The sequence below is a fragment of the Spermophilus citellus genome (assembly GCF_964194105.1).
Source record: "Spermophilus citellus genome assembly, chromosome: 3".
Taxonomy (NCBI): Eukaryota; Metazoa; Chordata; class Mammalia; order Rodentia; family Sciuridae; genus Spermophilus; species Spermophilus citellus.
Genome location: NC_138184.1, coordinates 173,577,018 through 173,594,590, shown reverse-complemented (window position 1 = coordinate 173,594,590; position 17,573 = coordinate 173,577,018). Strand labels below are relative to the sequence as shown.

The 17,573-nt window shown below is 39.0% G+C and overlaps 2 protein-coding genes across 2 annotated transcripts in view; both read right to left on the bottom strand.

Moving 5' to 3' along the window:
* The window catches only part of LHFPL3 (LHFPL tetraspan subfamily member 3), a 549,011-nt gene that overhangs the window by 475,243 nt on the left and 56,195 nt on the right, over nt 1–17,573 (bottom strand). The gene's annotated exons all lie outside the window — the stretch shown is intronic.
* On the bottom strand, nt 6,435–7,872 carry LOC308644638 (peroxisome biogenesis factor 2-like). The gene has a single exon (XM_081286046.1). The coding sequence runs from the start codon at nt 7,709–7,711 to the stop codon at nt 6,677–6,679; it is 1,035 nt and encodes a 344-aa protein (XP_081142172.1). The 5' UTR covers nt 7,712–7,872; the 3' UTR covers nt 6,435–6,676.

Sequence of the window (17,573 nt, the reverse complement as noted above, 5' to 3'; positions counted from 1 at the left end):
CTCCATTCAGAATGATGCTAGCCTGAGGCTTAGCATAGATAGCTTTTACAATGTTGAGGTAAGTTCCTGTTATCCCTAGTTTTTCTAGTGTTTTGAACATAAAGGGATGCTGTACTTTGTCAAATGCTTTTTCTGCATCCATCGAGATGATCATGTGGTTCTTGTCTTTAAGTCTATTGATGTGGTGGATAGCATTTATTGATTTCCGTATATTGAACCATCCTTGCATCCCAGGAATGAATCCTACTTGATCATGGTGCACAAGTTTTCTGATATGTTTTTGTATTCGATTCGCCAGAATTTTATTGAGAATTTTTGCATCCAAGTTCATTAGAGATATTGGTCTGTAGTTTTCTTTCTTTGAAGTATCTTTGTCTGGTTTTGGGATCAAAGTGATGTTGGCCTCATAGAATGAATTTGGAAGAGCTCCTTCTTTTTCTATTTCTTGAAATAGCTTGAAAAGTATTGGTATTAATTCTTCTTTGAAGGTTTTGTAGAACTCCGCTGTATACCCATCTGGTCCAGGGCTTTTCTTAGTTGGTAGTCTTTTGATGGCTTCTTCTATTTCTTCTTTTGTTATTGGTCTGTTTAAATTGTGTGTGTCTTCCTGTCTCAATCTGGGCAATTCATATGCCTTAAGAAATTTATCGATATCTTCGTTATCTTCTATTTTATTGGAATATAGGGTTTCAAAATACTTTCTAATTATCTTCTGTATTTCTGTAGTGTCTGTTGTGATATTGCCTTTTTCATCCCGTATGTTAGTAATTTGAGTTCTCTCTCTTCTTCTTTTCGTTAGCGTGGCTAAGGGCTTGTCTATCTTATTTATTTTTTCAAAGAACCAACTTTTAGTTTTATCTATTTTTTCAATGGTTTCTTTTGTTTCATTTTCATTGATTTCTGCTCTAATTTTAATTATTTCTTGTCTTCTACTACATTTGCTGTTGTTTTGCTCTTCCTTTTCTAGATTTTTGAGGTGTTGTGTGAGTTCATTTATTTGTTGGTTTTTTCTTTTTTTGAGGTAAGAACTCCAAGAAATGAATTTCCCTCTTAAAACTGCTTTCATTGTGTCCCATAAATTCCGGTATGTTGTGTCTGTGTTATCATTTGACTCTAAGAATTTTTTCATCTCCTCCTTTATGTCTTCTATAACCCATTGATCATTCAATAACATATTGTTCATTTTCCATGTGATGTAGGATTTTTCCTTCCTTCTTTTATCATTGATTTCCAATTTCATTCCATTATGGTCAGATATGGTGCATGGTATTATCTCCACGCCTTTATATTTACTAAGAGTTGTCTTATGGCATAATATATGGTCTATCTTTGAGTAGGATCCATGTGCTGCTGAGAAGAACGTGTATCCGCTTGATGATGGTTGATATATTCTATATATGTCGGTTAAGTCTAGATTATTGATTGTGCTGTTGAGTTTTATAGTTTCTTTATTCAGTTTTTGTCTAGAGGATCTGTCTAATGGCGAGAGCGGTGTGTTGAAGTCACCCATAATTATTGTGTTGTGGTCTATTTGACTCATGAACTTGAGGAGAGTTTGTTTTATGAACGTTGCAGCTCCATTGTTGGGTGCATACAAATTGATGATTGTTATGTCTTGTTGGTGGATGGTTCCTTTTAACAGTATATAGTGACCTTCTTTGTCCTTCTTGATTAACTCAGGTTTGAAGTTGATTTTATTCGATATGAGTATGGCCACTCCTGCTTGCTTCCGAGGGCCATGTGAGTGGTATGATTTTTCCCAACCTTTTACCTTCAGCCTGTGTATGTCTTTTCCTATCATATGAGTCTCCTGAAGGCAGCATATTGTTGGATTTGTTTTTTTGATCCAGTTTACTAGCCTATGTCTCTTGATTGGTGAGTTTAGGCCATTAACATTTAAGGTTACAATTGAGATATGATTTGTATTTCCAGTCATGCTTCTTTATTTATTTATTTTAGTTTGGTTAGTTTTGCTTTTTGGTTATTTTCCTCCCCCTTTACTGAGATACTTCCTGCTGTTAGTTTTGGGCACTATTTTTCACATCCTCTTCTTGTAGTGTTTTGTTCAAAATGCTTTGCAGAGCTGGTTTTCTTGCTGCAAATTCTTTTAGCTTTTGTTTATCGTGAAAGATTTTAATTTCATTGTCAAATTTGAAGCTCAATTTTGCTGGATATAGTATTCTTGGTTGGAATCCATTATTTTTCAGCGTTTGAAATACGTTATTCCAGGATCTTCTCGCTTTCAAAGTTTGTGATGAGAAATCTGTCGTTAACCTAATTGGTTTACCCCTGAAAGTAATCTGCCTCTTTTCTCTCGTAGCTTTTAATATTCTCTCCTTGTTCTGTACGTTGGCTATCTTCATAATTATATGTCTTGGGGTTGGTCTATTATGGTTTTGAATGTTTGGGGTCCTGTAGGCTTCCAGGATTTGGCAATCCATTCCATCTTTCATCTCTGGGAAGTTTTCTAGAATTATTTCATTTAATATGCTGTCCATTCCTTTGGTTTGAATCTCTGTGCCTTCTTCTATCCCTATGACTCTCAGATTTGGTTTTTTTATGACATCCCATATCTCTTGAATAGATTGCTCATGGGAATTAAGCATCTTTTCTGTGTTGACTATATTCTTTTCAAGTTGATAAACCTTGTCTTCATTATCTGATGTTCTGACTTCTACTTGATCAAGTCTATTTGTAATATTCTCGTTTGAGTTTTTAATTTGGTTTATAGTTTCCTGTAATTCTAGGATTATTGTTTGATTTTTTTTTTAATATCTCAATCTCCTGGTAGAGCTCGTTCTTTGCCATTTGAATTTGTTTGTTTAATTCATTTTCAAAATATATTTTTATTTCTTGGACTTGCTGTCTCATGTCTTCTCTAATATTCCTTTCCATTCGAGTTAGGTATGCCTTGAGTTCTTTCCCTATACCTGTTTCTGAAGTTTCTATGTCCTCCTGTAGAATTGAGTAGTCTTGCATTGTTTGTAATCCTTTTTTCCCTTGTTTTCTCATGTTGTCCACGTTACTTTCCAGCTCTTTTTGATTGTCGTGTTTCTGCTCTCCTCTATAGATTTGTTTTGTTTCTGTATTACTCTGATGTCTCTCCTTTGTGTTGTTGAAGTATGACTGCTAACGTGGATTCCGCTGGGAAGGAATTCCGACGTTTGAGCTCCAGTGACGACACTACTCTGCTATGACGGGCCCCAGTCTCCTTGCCGGGGTGCCCTAATGGGGGGGTGTGACTGGACTGTCTCTGTGTGGTTTCAGCTCCCGGTCGTGGCAGGCGGGTAGACTCCAGCCGCCCAGTATCACAGGCCGCGGGCAGGTGATCCGTCACCAACGGGAGGGCGTTCTCCTACCGCCCAGTTACGCGGGCAGTGGGTGAACTGTCGCCGGTGGGCCTGCAGTTTACAGCTGCCCAGTCGCGAGGGCCTTGCCTCTAGGCTCCTGGTTTCTCCTGCTAGCCTTGGTTTCTCCTGCTAGACCAGATTTCCCCTCAGTGATGATTCTCGGCAGTTCAAACTGTACTCTGTGCCTGTTTTGTTGTTGCAATCTGTCGGACAGTGGCGGTGGATACTTCAGCTGTCCAAGATGGTGGCCGCTGGTTACCTTAGTGGAGTGTCCCTTGTGGGGGGTGGGGCTGTACCGCTTCCGTCCCCGTCAGCAATCCCGAACTCAGCCCGGGGGTCAGTGCGGGCTTGGGCTTGGCTGGTGGGATACCACCGTGTCGCAGCCACTTAATTCCCTGCTGACTAGTTAACCCCTTCTCTGGGGCGCCACGCCTTCTGTAGCCTCGGGGCAGGCCGCGCGAATCAGACAGCCTGGATCTCCGGGGTCACACCGTTGGCTTTTGGGATCCCCGGCACTCTATGGTTTTGATTTTTTCTGCTTGCCCCTCCCCCAGCGCTGGCTAGACAGGTTTTGTTTTGGCCGCTGATGGGAGGGGGGGGTTGGGGGTCAGGTGCCTCTAGCTCTCCTTTAGTCTTTATGCAGGCTCACTCTGATAGTCCCTCCTCCTGAATGTCTAGGAGAGATTTTATGCGAAATCCCCCTATGTATGGGGGCTGAGCTGGGTGACACACACCTGTTTGTTGTTGCAATCTGTCGGAGAGTGGCGGTGGATAATTCAGCTGTCCAAGATGGTGGCCGCTGGTTACCTTAGTGGAGTGTCCCTTGTGGGGGGTGGGGCTGTACTGCTTCCGTCCCCGTCAGCAATCCCGAACTCAGCCCGGGGGTCAGTGCGGGCTTGGGCTTGGCTGGTGGGATACCACCGTGTCGCAGCCACTTAATTCCCTGCTGACTAGTTAACCCCTTCTCTGGGGCGCCACGCCTTCTGTAGCCTCGGGGCAGGCCGCGCGAATCAGACAGCCTGGATCTCCGGGGTCACACCGTTGGCTTTTGGGATCCCCGGCACTCTATGGTTTTGATTTTTTCTGCTTGCCCCTCCCCCAGCGCTGGCTAGACAGGTTTTGTTTTGGCCGCTGATGGGAGGGGGGGGTTGGGGGTCAGGTGCCTCTAGCTCTCCTTTAGTCTTTATGCAGGCTCACTCTGATAGTCCCTCCTCCTGAATGTCTAGGAGAGATTTTATGCGAAATCCCCCTATGTATGGGGGCTGAGCTGGGTGACACACACCTGTTTGTTGTTGCAATCTGTCGGAGAGTGGCGGTGGATAATTCAGCTGTCCAAGATGGTGGCCGCTGGTTACCTTAGTGGAGTGTCCCTTGTGGGGGGTGGGGCTGTACTGCTTCCGTCCCCGTCAGCAATCCCGAACTCAGCCCGGGGGTCAGTGCGGGCTTGGGCTTGGCTGGTGGGATACCACCGTGTCGCAGCCACTTAATTCCCTGCTGACTAGTTAACCCCTTCTCTGGGGCGCCATGCCTTCTGTAGCCTCGGGGCAGGCCGCGCGAATCAGACAGCCTGGATCTCCGGGGTCACACCGTTGGCTTTTGGGATCCCCGGCACTCTATGGTTTTGATTTTTTCTGCTTGCCCCTCCCCAGCGCTGGCTAGACAGGTTTTGTTTTGGCCGCTGATGGGAGGGGGGGGTTGAGGGTCAGGTGCCTCTAGCTCTCCTTTAGTCTTTATGCAGGCTCACTCTGATAGTCTCTCCCCCTGAAAGTCTAGGAGAGATTTTAAGCGAAATCCCCCTATGTATGGGGGCTGAGATGGGTGACACACACCTGTTTGTTGTTGCAATCTGTCGGAGAGTGGCGGTGGTTACTTCAGCTGTCCAAGATGGTGGCCGCTGGTTACCTTAGTGGAGTGTCCCTTGTGGGGGGTGGCGCTGTACCGCTTCCATCCCCGTCAGCAATCCCGAACTCAGCCCGGGGGTCAGTGCGGGCTTGGGCTTGGCTGGTGGGATACCACCGTGTCGCAGCCACTTAATTCCCTGCTGACTAGTTAACCCCTTCTCTGGGGCGCCACGCCTTCTGTAGCCTCGGGGCAGGCCGCGCGAATCAGACAGCCTGGATCTCCGGGGTCACACCGTTGGCTTTTGGGATCCCCGGCACTCTATGGTTTTGATTTTTTCTGCTTGCCCCTCCCCCAGTGCTGGCTAGACAGGTTTTGTTTTGGCCGCTGATGGGAGGGGGGGGTTGGGGGTCAGGTGCCTCTAGCTCTCCTTTAGTCTTTATGCAGGCTCACTCTGATAGTCCCTCCCCCTGAAAGTCTAGGAGAGATTTTAAGCGAAATCCCCCTATGTATGGGGGCTGAGCTGGGTGACACACACCTGTTTGTTGTTGCAATCTGTCGGAGAGTGGCGGTGGTTACTTCAGCTGTCCAAGATGGTGGCCGCTGGTTACCTTAGTGGAGTGTCCCTTGTGGGGGGTGGGGCTGTACTGCTTCCGTCCCCGTCAGCAATCCCGAACTCAGCCCGGGGGTCAGTGCGGGCTTGGGCTTGGCTGGTGGGATACCACCGTGTCGCAGCCACTTAATTCCCTGCTGACTAGTTAACCCCTTCTCTGGGGCGCCACGCCTTCTGTAGCCTCGGGGCAGGCCGCGCGAATCAGACAGCCTGGATCTCCGGGGTCACACCGTTGGCTTTTGGGATCCCCGGCACTCTATGGTTTTGATTTTTTCTCGACACTAATTATTTTAAATGAATTCTGTCTCAAGTTCTATAAGAATGTTTTAATATACTAGCATATTTTTCCATTTGATTTTATTTTCACTCTTCTCTGATTTCCAGATATTCACTGGAAACTCTCAGGTATATTAATAATGGTTTTTAGCCCAATCAAGCAAAATACTATAGCAAAAACAAAATAAAATCTCTGTGCATCTTGCATTTTTCTTTTTCTTTTCTAAACTATCATTGTTGACTTTTTATACTGTATTTCATGGCAAAAAAATGCAAAAGTGAAAGGTATGGGTTGGAGAAAAGAAGACACTAATTTCCCTATATTAAGCTTTGATGAATCTTTTTTTTTCATATGACAAAAACTCTCCTTTATTCCTGATATTAAAAATTGAATGCAATAATTTAAAATATTTTATATAATATATTTAGAATCATGTGGTTTACAGTGATTAGAATTTAGTCATCTCTCCAAAGGAAGAGAAGACGTTGACTGAGAAGTACCAGCCTTATAAGAGACATCTAAGTACCATACTTAGGATGACTAATATTAAGAATTTGTACATAATACAGTTTTCCTCAAAGGAAACAATTTTACTTTCTAAGGAATATTCACTTCTGACATCTCAATTCCTGATTTCAGTGGCTGTACACTATGTACCTCTATGCCACACTTAGGACAAGTAAAGTACATGTCAAATAAGAAACTACTCTTAACACAGTAATAACAGAAGATATGTTCACATCCTATGGTGTGAGGCATGGTGGGCCACTCTCCACACAAAGAACATTCTTTGCCATTGGTGGCTAATGTACTGTCACTATTAGAAGTACCAGTAAGAGGGATACACCATGAGGATAACTTGGCTTTCAATTTCTGGATATTGATAAGTGGTAAGAGAAAAATTAGAAACTCAGCAAAACCATGCCTGAGAAGTTCCCTATTCATGTACTCAAAACCAACTTCTCGGACATTTTGGGGCCTGCAAAATACAGAATGAATGCCTAGAAGACGTTCTGTCAAAGTTGCAAACTTTCCCCGTTGAAGGAAAATCAAAAAATTAATTAACCCACCTAATTTCAAAAGTCCAACCACAAAATTCGCACACTGTTTAAGTTTCCCAAAGGATGCTAAATGATGGTTTCGAAACAAATCGTAGCATCGTTCTTCTAACCACCTCCCACCAATGGTACAGACAGCGTACCAGATTTTCTGGTTTTTACTTGGTGGCTGATATCTCAGGCTCGGGGAAAAATTGTCTTTGTACTGAATATTCAAAACTGACTGTCCCACAGTAGCATTTTTAGAGTAGATAGTGAATCTCCACAAGAAAAGCCACAAGAACGCTTTCACTTCTGGTTCAAAGCGAGCAAACAGGCCTGGCTTAAATCCATGAAAACACTGAGTAAACTGGGACCAAACCAGCTGCTCCAGGGCCTTGTTTAGTTCCAGCGCATCCAACTGACTTATTCTGAGTACTCTGCCTGTACTCTTTGTATTCTCTTCTCTGGGTGCCATGTCCTCTCTGAAGGTCTTTGGAACTTCTTTCTCTCTCTTTTCTCTCTTCTTTCTTCCTTTCTTTAGTTCTCCCTTTTCTTTTCTATTACTTTTTGTTTTCTTTTTGGCCCTCCTCATGAAAGGAATGACAGCTTTTCCCCTTTCCTGCAGCTCCTTCAAGACTTGACAGCCCTCTACTATGGCAATGGAGACTTTTTCCACAAGTTCCTCTGTGAAATCCTTGCCTCATACTTGCTGGGACCTTAGGAGTCTGCGAAAAGCCCACGCTCCACGTAACTTTTTCTCTTGATGAATCTTCAAAATTATAATCCCGTTACTACTCCTGTTGGGGAACCAGAGTTTTAACCCTCATCTCATGAAATGCACACTAACTTTTAGCCAGTTGATCTCTTATCAACTTTCTCTAGTATCTTATCATAATTACTGTTCCAGAGACCTTCATTTCTGGACTTTTATTTCTCTTATATCAGTATTATCATTTTATTCCCTCTCCATATGACCTCCTTCCTGCCCCAACATGGCAGAGAGTCTTTGACAGCCATTTTATACTATTTGATCCCAACATAAGGTTGGCAACTGATTAGAACTGGGTCAATTCCCTTTCATGGGGATCTAGAATAGGTCCAAGAGAGAGTTATCCCCTCTTTGTTTGGCTAATCCTACAATACAAACCCTCAGAAACAATGGAATGGCCATGTTTTCCACCATGTGGATCCAAGGGCAGGGAAAACCCTGTACAGAGAAAGAAGACTGAAAAAGAGGAGTCTTGGTGGGCTTCCAATATATCCTCCCTTCATTTCTACCTGCCATCATGCTATGGGGGACAGTGAGGAAACACTCGCTATTCCCTTTGGAGCTTAGATTGCTTGCCTATTGCTATCATTTATAACGAAAACATTTTACTAATAAATGCACATTCATATATTTTTAAGAGAAATTTTTAAGAGAATGTCATAAAATCTAAAACTAGTTGAATATCACAGACATTAGGAAATTAAGAATAAATGTCATCATGATAATCCATTATATGAAATCTTCTGGTATTCTGGAAAAATCTACTCTGAGAAAGTTTATCTGTATTAGGTAGTGAATGTTTGGGACAGAGCAGAAATTGAGAGGAAAAAATGCAGAAGAAAGTATCTCAGTGGCAGGTAATTTATTTCTTCCACCTGTTGCACAATTACTCCCACCATTCCTACCTACTGCTTCTCCCATCAGTCATCAGGTCCTTCTGATAACTAAGAAGATAAGAACTTTGGAGAGCATCTTTGGGGTAGGAGTGTAGGAGGAAGTTTGAGAGTAGGTGGCAAAGAAACTGGCTGCTGGTTTCAGGAAAAAATTACAGCTTATAATGATACAAGTGACACTAAGTGGCAGTCTGACTGGAGTGAACAGGTGAGTCCATGAATATACTAAGAATGTGGAAAACATGTGGGCAGACAGGATGATCTGGCTACTGCAAGGACAATCAAAGAATTCTGGGCTGGTAAACCACAGATCAGCTTTTTAAACTAGCTATGGATATAAAAATTTAGGGAAAATTTACATTTAGTTAAAACTTTTCCTTGTTTGTTAATCATGTTAAAATGATTCCTGTTATTGGGTAAGTTATCCAATATCTAATAAAATAATTCAAACGTTTTTGTAAAAGAGATCTTTAGAATCCCCCCCCTTCTGTGTCATTCATCAAAGTGAGGCATATAAATGATGAGTAATTGTGGTATTAAAATTGGCTCATTGGGCAAGAACAACTTACAGCAGATGGCAGCACTGGTCCCTAAAAAATGATGATTAGTAATTATAACTAATTAATCTTAAAAGCCTCATAATGCTCAGAATGTTCAAAAAGGAAGTATGAAATCCATAATGTTAATATAGATACTTAGATTTTTATCCATAATTTCTTTCCAAAAATTAATTCTAATGAATGTAGGTGTTTTAATCAGCTTTTTCACTGCTGCAACTAAAGAACCTGACCAGAACAACTGTAAAGGAGGAAAGGTTTATTGAGGGGCTCACAGTTTCAAAGGTCTTAGTTCATAGAAGGCCAGCTCCATTCCTCAGGGCTGGAGATGAGGTGGAAGACTGTGGAGGAGGGAAGAGGCTCACAGGCTGATCAGGAAGCGGAGCAAGAGAGACTCCACTCTCCAGATACAAAATATATACCCCATAGCCACATCCCCAATGAACCACTTCCTCCAGCCACATTCCACCTGCCTTCGATTGAGGGATTAATTCACTGATTAGGTTAAAGCTATAGAGCAATCATCATTTCTCCTCCAAACCTTCTTACATTATCTCACATGTGAGCTTTAGGAACACCACATTTAAACCATTCCAGTAGGCTAGAAAACTAACATGTCTAAAATTATATAACATGCATGTGGAAGACATCTTTTCCCTTTACACAGTTACTTACTTCTTTATGATTACTAGAAAAAAGTTTCAAAGAATCAGAAAACTTAAAAGGACATTAAAAAAAAAAAAAAGAAAATTAAGCTGGGCATGGTAGTATATACACACTTGTAATCCCAATTACCGTGGTGCTGAGGCAGCAGGATAGCAAGTTTGAGGCCAGTCTCAACAATTTATGAAGAGCCTGTTTCAAAGTAAAATTTACAAAGAGATAGGGATGTAGTTAAGGGGTAGAGTGTTTGCCTTACATGAACAAGGCTCTGGGTATTGGAAAAAAAGAACAAAAATTAAATTTACCTAAATTATATCACCAAGCTCACTAGTTGATAATATTTTGGGGTTTATTTTTCTAGATTTTTTTTCAGGTCTAACAGCTTGAGAAGCATAGACATTATTGTCTGGGATTCTAGATTTTTTTTTCAGGTCTAATAGCCTAGATGCATAGATATTATTATCTGAGACCTTTTTAGGAAAGTTGAATTAGGAATTACCCCAGAACTACTAAATATAAATATGCACTTTAATAAGATTCTTCCAAGTCATTTCATGTACACTGAAGTTGAGAATCACTATACTAAGTATCTTTTAGTTTGTCTGACCAAAATGTTGAATCCGAATTTTTAGAACAATTTTATTGAGGTATAATTCAAATACAATACAATTCATGTTTTAAAGTGTGCAAATCAATAATTTTAGTATAGTCATTAGTTGTAAGGCCATGACTACTATAGTCTACATTGCAATATTCCTCTTAGAACATTGTTATCAGCTGGGTGTGGTGGCTCACACCTGTAATCCCAGAGACTTGGGAGGCTCAGGAAGGTGGACCGAGACTGGCCTCAGCAACTTGGCAAGGCCCTAAGCCACTTGGTGAGACCCTGTCTCAAATTAAAAAATAAAAAGGGGCAGGGATGTGGCTCAGTGGTAAAGTTCCTCTGGATTCAATCTCCAGTACCAAAAAAAAAAAAAAATGGCATCAAACTTCCCCCCAAACCCACACCCATTAGCAGTCATGCCTGATTCCTCCTACCCCCCAATCCCCTGTTAACCATTCATCTATTTTCTTTCTCCAAGAATTTGCCTATTTTGGAAATTTGATATAAATAGAATCATATAATGTGTAACCTTTTGTGACTGGTTTCTTTCACTCTGCTTGTTTTCAACATCCATTCATGTTGTGCATATACCAATACTTCATTCTTTTTTATTGCTGGTAATATATGACATTTAATATTCCTGTCATTTGATCAACATTATTTAATCACTTTTGGGTTATTGTGAATCTTCATGTACAACTTTTTGTATGGACATAAATTTTCATCTATCTTTGGTATGTACCTCGGAGTGGAATTTTTAGGTGGTACATTAATTCTACATTTTTTTGTTTGAGGAAAATATCAGACTATTTTACAAACTGGCTGCACCATCTTACATCACCTACAGCGGTGTGTAAGGACTCTAATTCTCCACATCCTTGACATCACTTGTTATTATCTACTTTTTTTTAAAAAAATTACAACCATCCTAGTGATATTCTATAAATGAAAATCATTTCATCTGCAAATAGTTTTACCTCTTTCCTTGATTCTTATCTTGTTCCTGATACTAAGAGTAAAGGATTCAGTCTTTTTTGTTTTTTCATCAAATTTGGAAAAATTGTGGCTAACATTTCTTCAAATATTCTTGCTGTCCCTTTTCCCCCTCTTCCCTAACTCCTTTCATTCTGAAATAACCATTATGTATATATTGATATGCTTGATGATATTTATAGATCTCTAAGATTGATAAAATGTTTTCCTTTCAATTCTTCATATTAGTTTAATCTCACTTAAGCTTTCCTCAGTGTTTTTGGTTCTGTCTTTAGTTCTTTAAACATATCTGTTATAGCTAATTTAAAGTATTTGTCTAATAAATCTAACATCTTGGCTTTCTTTTTTTTTTCCTTCAACATTTGTTTTTTCAGTTGTAGTTGGACACAATACCTTTAGCTAATTTAAAGTATTTGTCTAATAAATCTAACATCTTGGCTTTCTTTTTTTTTTCCTTCAACATTTGTTTTTTCAATTGTAGTTGGACACAATACCTTCATTTTATTTTTATGTGGTACTGAGATCAAACCCAGCACCCCGCATGTGCCAGGAAAGCGCTGTACTGATGAGCCACAACCCAGCCCCTAACATCTTGGCTTTCTTGAGGATAGTTTCCATTTAGTGATATTTTTTTTCCTGTGTATGGGCCATACTTACAGCTTTCTTTTTATGTCTTTTAATTTTTCTATCAAAAAAACCAGAAAATTTGGGTAATAAAGTGTGGAGACTTGAAATCATACCCTCCCATTCCCACCCATTTTTTGTGGTTGTTGTTGCTCTTTTTTGTTTGTTGTTGTTGTTGTTATTTGCTTGTTTAATGACATTCTGAAATAAATCTGTAAAATTCTAGGTTATGTGCCGCCATGTTCATTTAGCTTACTTGTCAACTAATGATTGGACAGCAATTGTCGTAACCGCCTTGAAACGACAGTCTCCCTCTATTTGCCAAGGGACTCTGCATGTGTATTGTGGCACATTTGCAATGTTCCAGCAGTTTTCAACTCTGCCTTAGTGCCTTCACTTCCTTGTACAAAGAATCAAAGTCAGTTGGAGGTGAGAAATTAGGTTATTTTCTGGTGTTTCCCGGGCACCATCATAGCCTTGCACATGTACATGACTTCCCAGATCCCCAGGAATATAGAATAGATTTTTAGAAACCCTTATGGACATCTTACTCTTCATACCTTCCTAGAAAGACTTTTGCCAGGCTCTTTTTTGTCCCAGTTGTTACTGCATTCTCAGACAACTGTGATATTAAACAATTGCCAATGATTATTGTCAACAAACTCCCTGGGTACAGTGCTTTCCTACAGAGTGAGCACCAAGTCTGGTCAAATAATGACAATGCCATGTGAATGGAGATTTTCCAGGGATCTGTGAGACATATCAAAAAAATGGCAATGCTCTGAAGAGGGGACTTTTTGAAGAGTTCCAAAACTGTGATGTTCACTCCAGTGGCTGATATGCTGCTGTTTTACACAATTCCATGGTTGTGAGTCTACTAGTATTCAGAGGCTACCATGGAACTAGGGAGAGAGAAAAGGGAGAACAACAACAACAACAAAAAACCTTTGTAAAGCTCACTGTCTCACTGATATTCAGCTTTTTCTCTTGAGTAAATGCTTTTAGAGCTTATCCAAGCCTTTGGTTATTTCCAGAGCTCTGAAAAAGCTTATTTTGACCATTTTCTTCCAGCATTTTCATTGCTTATGGAGGAACAATTTTTGGAGGTTCTTGATTCACCATTATGAAAATGTTTCCCTCCTTTCAGACTTTTAAAAATAAGTATTTAAAAAATGTACTTCTATACAAATCAAACAAAATGTGGCATATGACTAATTTATCTTCCATATAGAACCACTTATAGTCCATGAAATATTATATTGTAAGTGAATTGGAACTAACAAACATCTATAGATATTTTATCCAGGAATAGCTGAAGTTACTTTCTTCTTAGCAGCTCATAGTGCCTCTTCAAAAGAGACCATATCTTAGGTTACAAAGCAAGTCTTAGCAAATAAAAAAAAACAAACAATATTATTCCATGCATCTTCTCAGATTTTAATGGAAAAAAATTAGAAGTCAACAGTAAGAAAAAATGTAGAAACTACATAAACACCTGGAAATTGAACAATATTCTTAAAAAAAAAAAACAAGGAATGAATCATAGAAGAAATGAGAGGAGAAATTTAAAAATTTCTAGAATCAAATAAAAAAAATGATGCAACATATCAAAATCTCAAGAACACTATGAAGGTGGTTCTAAGAGGAAAATTTATAGCATTAAGTACCAACATTAAAAAAAGAGCCCAAATAAATAATCTAATGCTATATCTTGAGGCCCTAGAAAAGCAGGAACAAACTGATTTCAAAACCAGTAGAAGACAGGAGATAATTAAGATCAGAGCTGAATTTTAAAAGTAGAGAATAAAAAAAAAATTACAAAGTACAACGCAACAAAGACTTGGTTCTTTTGAAAGATAAATAAAATTGACAACCCCTTAAACAAACTAACCAAAATAAAAGAGAGAGAAGACCCAGATCAATAGAATTACAGAGAGAAAGAAGATATTACTACAGACACTTCTGAAATCTGGAGGATCATTAGGAATCATTTTGAAAACTTAAACTCTAACATATTGGAAAATCTAAAAAAATAATGAAATATGACCTACCACAAATTGAAGCAAGACGATATACAAGACTTATCAGACCAATACCAAGCAACAAAACTGAAGCAGTAATAAAATGCCTTCCAACAAAGAAAAGTCCAGGATCAGATGGATTCTCAGCTGTGTCCAGACCCTTAGAAAAGAACTAATGCCCTATCTATTCCTCTCATGCTCCCGCTCCCTAACCCATTATTAATCAGCCTCCTTATGTCAAACAAAACATTCAGCGTTTGTTTTTTGGGGATTGGTTAACTTCACTTAGCATTATCTTCTCTAACTCCATCCATTTACCTGCAAAGCCATGATTTCATTCTTTTTTATTGCTGAGTAATATTCCATTTTGTATATATGCCACTTTTTTTTTTTTAACCCATTCATCTATTGAAGGACATCTAGGTTGGTTCTACGGTTTAGCTATTGTGAATTGTGTTGCTATAACTCTAGATAGGGCAGAGGGGTTGCAGGGAAAGGGAGGCATATGTGGTAATTAATGATAGTGGAATGTGATGATCATTACTATCCAAAGTACATGTATGAAGACACAAATTGGTGTGAATATAGTATGTATATAACCAGAGATATGAAAAATTGTGCTCTATATATGTAATAAGAATTGTAATGCATTCTGCTGTTATGTATAAATAAAAAATACATTAAAAAAACTAATGCCACTACTCCTGAAATTTTTCCATGAAATATAAAGAAGGGAACACGCCCAAATTCATTCTATGAAACCAGTATCACCCTGATACCAAAATCAGACAAGGACACATCCAGGAAAGAAAAACACAGACCAATATCCATTATGTACACAGATGTAAAAGTCCTTAATGAAATATTAACAATCACCTTCAAAAGTAATTAAGAAGATTGCACACCATGATCAAGTTGGCTTCATCCCAGGGATGCAAGGTTGGTTCAATATACATAAATTGATCAATGAAGTCTATCAGATAAGTAGAATCAAGGACAAAAATTACATTATGATCTCATTAGACTCAGAAAAAGTCTTTGATAAAATCAAGTACCCATTCATGTTAAAAATACTGAATAAAGTAAGTATAAAAGGAACTTATCTTGACATCATAAAGACTGTATAATGACCAACCCAAAGCCAAATCATACTGAATGAAGAAAAACTAAAAGCATTTCCTCTAAAATCAGCAATAAGACAAGGATGTCTACCCTCACCACTCCCCTTCAATATAATAATTAAAATTCTAGCCAGAACAATCAGGCAAGAGAAGGAAACTAAAGGGATACAAATAGAAAAAGAAGAAGTCAATTGTCTTCTGTTTTCTGATGATATGATTTTATATTTAGAAGAAAAAAACTCTACCAGAAGACTTCTAGAACTGATAAAAAAAATTCAACAAAGTTGCAACATATAAGATCAACACATGAAAATCAATAGCTTTCCTATACTCAAATAATGTATTGGCTAAGAAAGAAATCAAGAAAACTATTCCACATTTATAAAAGTCTCAAAAATTTGGGAATAATTCTAACCAAGGAGGTAAAAGACCTCCACAATGAAAACCATAGAATGCTGATGAATGAAATCAAAAAAGACTTGAGAAGATAAAAACACCTCCATGTTCATGGATAGGCAGCATTAGTATTGTCAAAATAGCCTTATTGCCAAAAGCAATCTTCTTATTCAATGTAATCCCCATCAAAATACCAATGACATTCTTCACAGAACTAGAAAAAAAGTCATAAAATTCATATTAAAGAATAAAAAGCCCAGAATAACCAATGCGATCCTGAGCTAGTAGTAATCGAAATGCTGGAGGCATCATAATACCTGATCTCAAATTATACAACAGAGCTCAGTAACAAAAAGAGCTTGGTATTGGTATAAAAGCAGACATGAAGACCAATAGAATGCAGTAGAAGACACAGAAACAAATACACATAAATGCAATCGTGTGCCAAAAACATATTTTAGAGAAAATATAGCCTTTTAAATAAGTGGTACTAGGAAAACTAGACATCCATAGGTAGAAGAATGGAACTAGGTCCCTATCTCTCTCTCTCTCTGCACAAAAATCACTTCAAAGTGAATCAAAGACCTGGGAATTAGATCAGAAACACTGAAACTGCTAGAAGAAAACACAGGAGCAACACTCCAACTTATTGGTGCAGGCACTGACTTTCTTAATAAAACTCTAAAGCTCAAGAAATAAAATCAAGAATCAATAAAGTGAGATGGCATCAAATTTATAAGGTTTTTCACTGCAAAGGAAACTATCAAGAATGTGAAGAGAGATCCTACAGAATAGGAGAAAATCTTTACCATCTGCTCTTCCAACAGCAGGTTAATATCCAGACTATATAAAGAACTTTAAAAAAGCCAACACCAGAAAACTAATAACCCAATTAATAAATGCTCAAAGGATCTAAATAGACATTTTTCAAAAGACACACAAATGGCAAAAAAAAATATATGAAAAATATTCAACATCTTTAGCAGCCAGGAAAATGCAAATCAAAACTACACTGGAATTTCACTTCACTCCAGTCAGAATGGCAATTATCAAGAATACAAATAACAATAATTGCTTGTGAGAATTTGGAGAAAAGGGTACACTTACACATTATTAGTGGAACTGTAAATTAGTACAATCTCCTTGGAAAGCAGTATGGGTATTCCTCAAAAGACCAGGAATTGAACCACCATATGACTCAGTGTGTTAGCGTTTCATTGTTGTACCAATATACCTGACATATCAACTTAGGGGAGAATAGTTTATTTTGGCTCACATTTTCAGATATTTCATCCATGGTAGATCTACTCTATTGCTCTGGGCTCAAGATGAAACAGAATATCATGGAGAAAGGTGTGGTGAAGAGAACCTGCTCAGGACACAATGGCCGGGAAGAAGAGAGAAGGGAGTAAGGAAACTAGCTGCAGGGAAGATGAACCCTTCCACTGCATGTCCCTAGTGACCCACTCCTCTAGCCTAACCCCACCTCACTACAGTTACCACCCGTTTATTCAAACTTGGAGGGATTAGGTTACAGCTCTTACAATCTAATCACTTCACTTCCAAATATTCCTGCATTAACATAGGAGCTTTGGGGGGACACCTCATATGTAGACCATAAAATCCATCTATCCCACTTCTTGGTCTTTACCCCCCAAAATCTAAAGTCAGTTTACTATAGAGATAAATGCGTAACAATATTTATAGCAGAATGATTCACAATAGCCAAGTTGTGGAACCAGCCTAGGGATTGGTCAACAGATAAATGGATAAAGAAAATGTCACACACACACACACACACACACACACACAC

Excerpts from the sequence above, each read along its gene's own strand:
- LOC308644638 (XM_081286046.1), bottom strand. The coding sequence starts at position 7,711 with ATGAGGAGGGCCAAAAAGAAAACAAAAAGTAATAGAAAAGAAAAGGGA.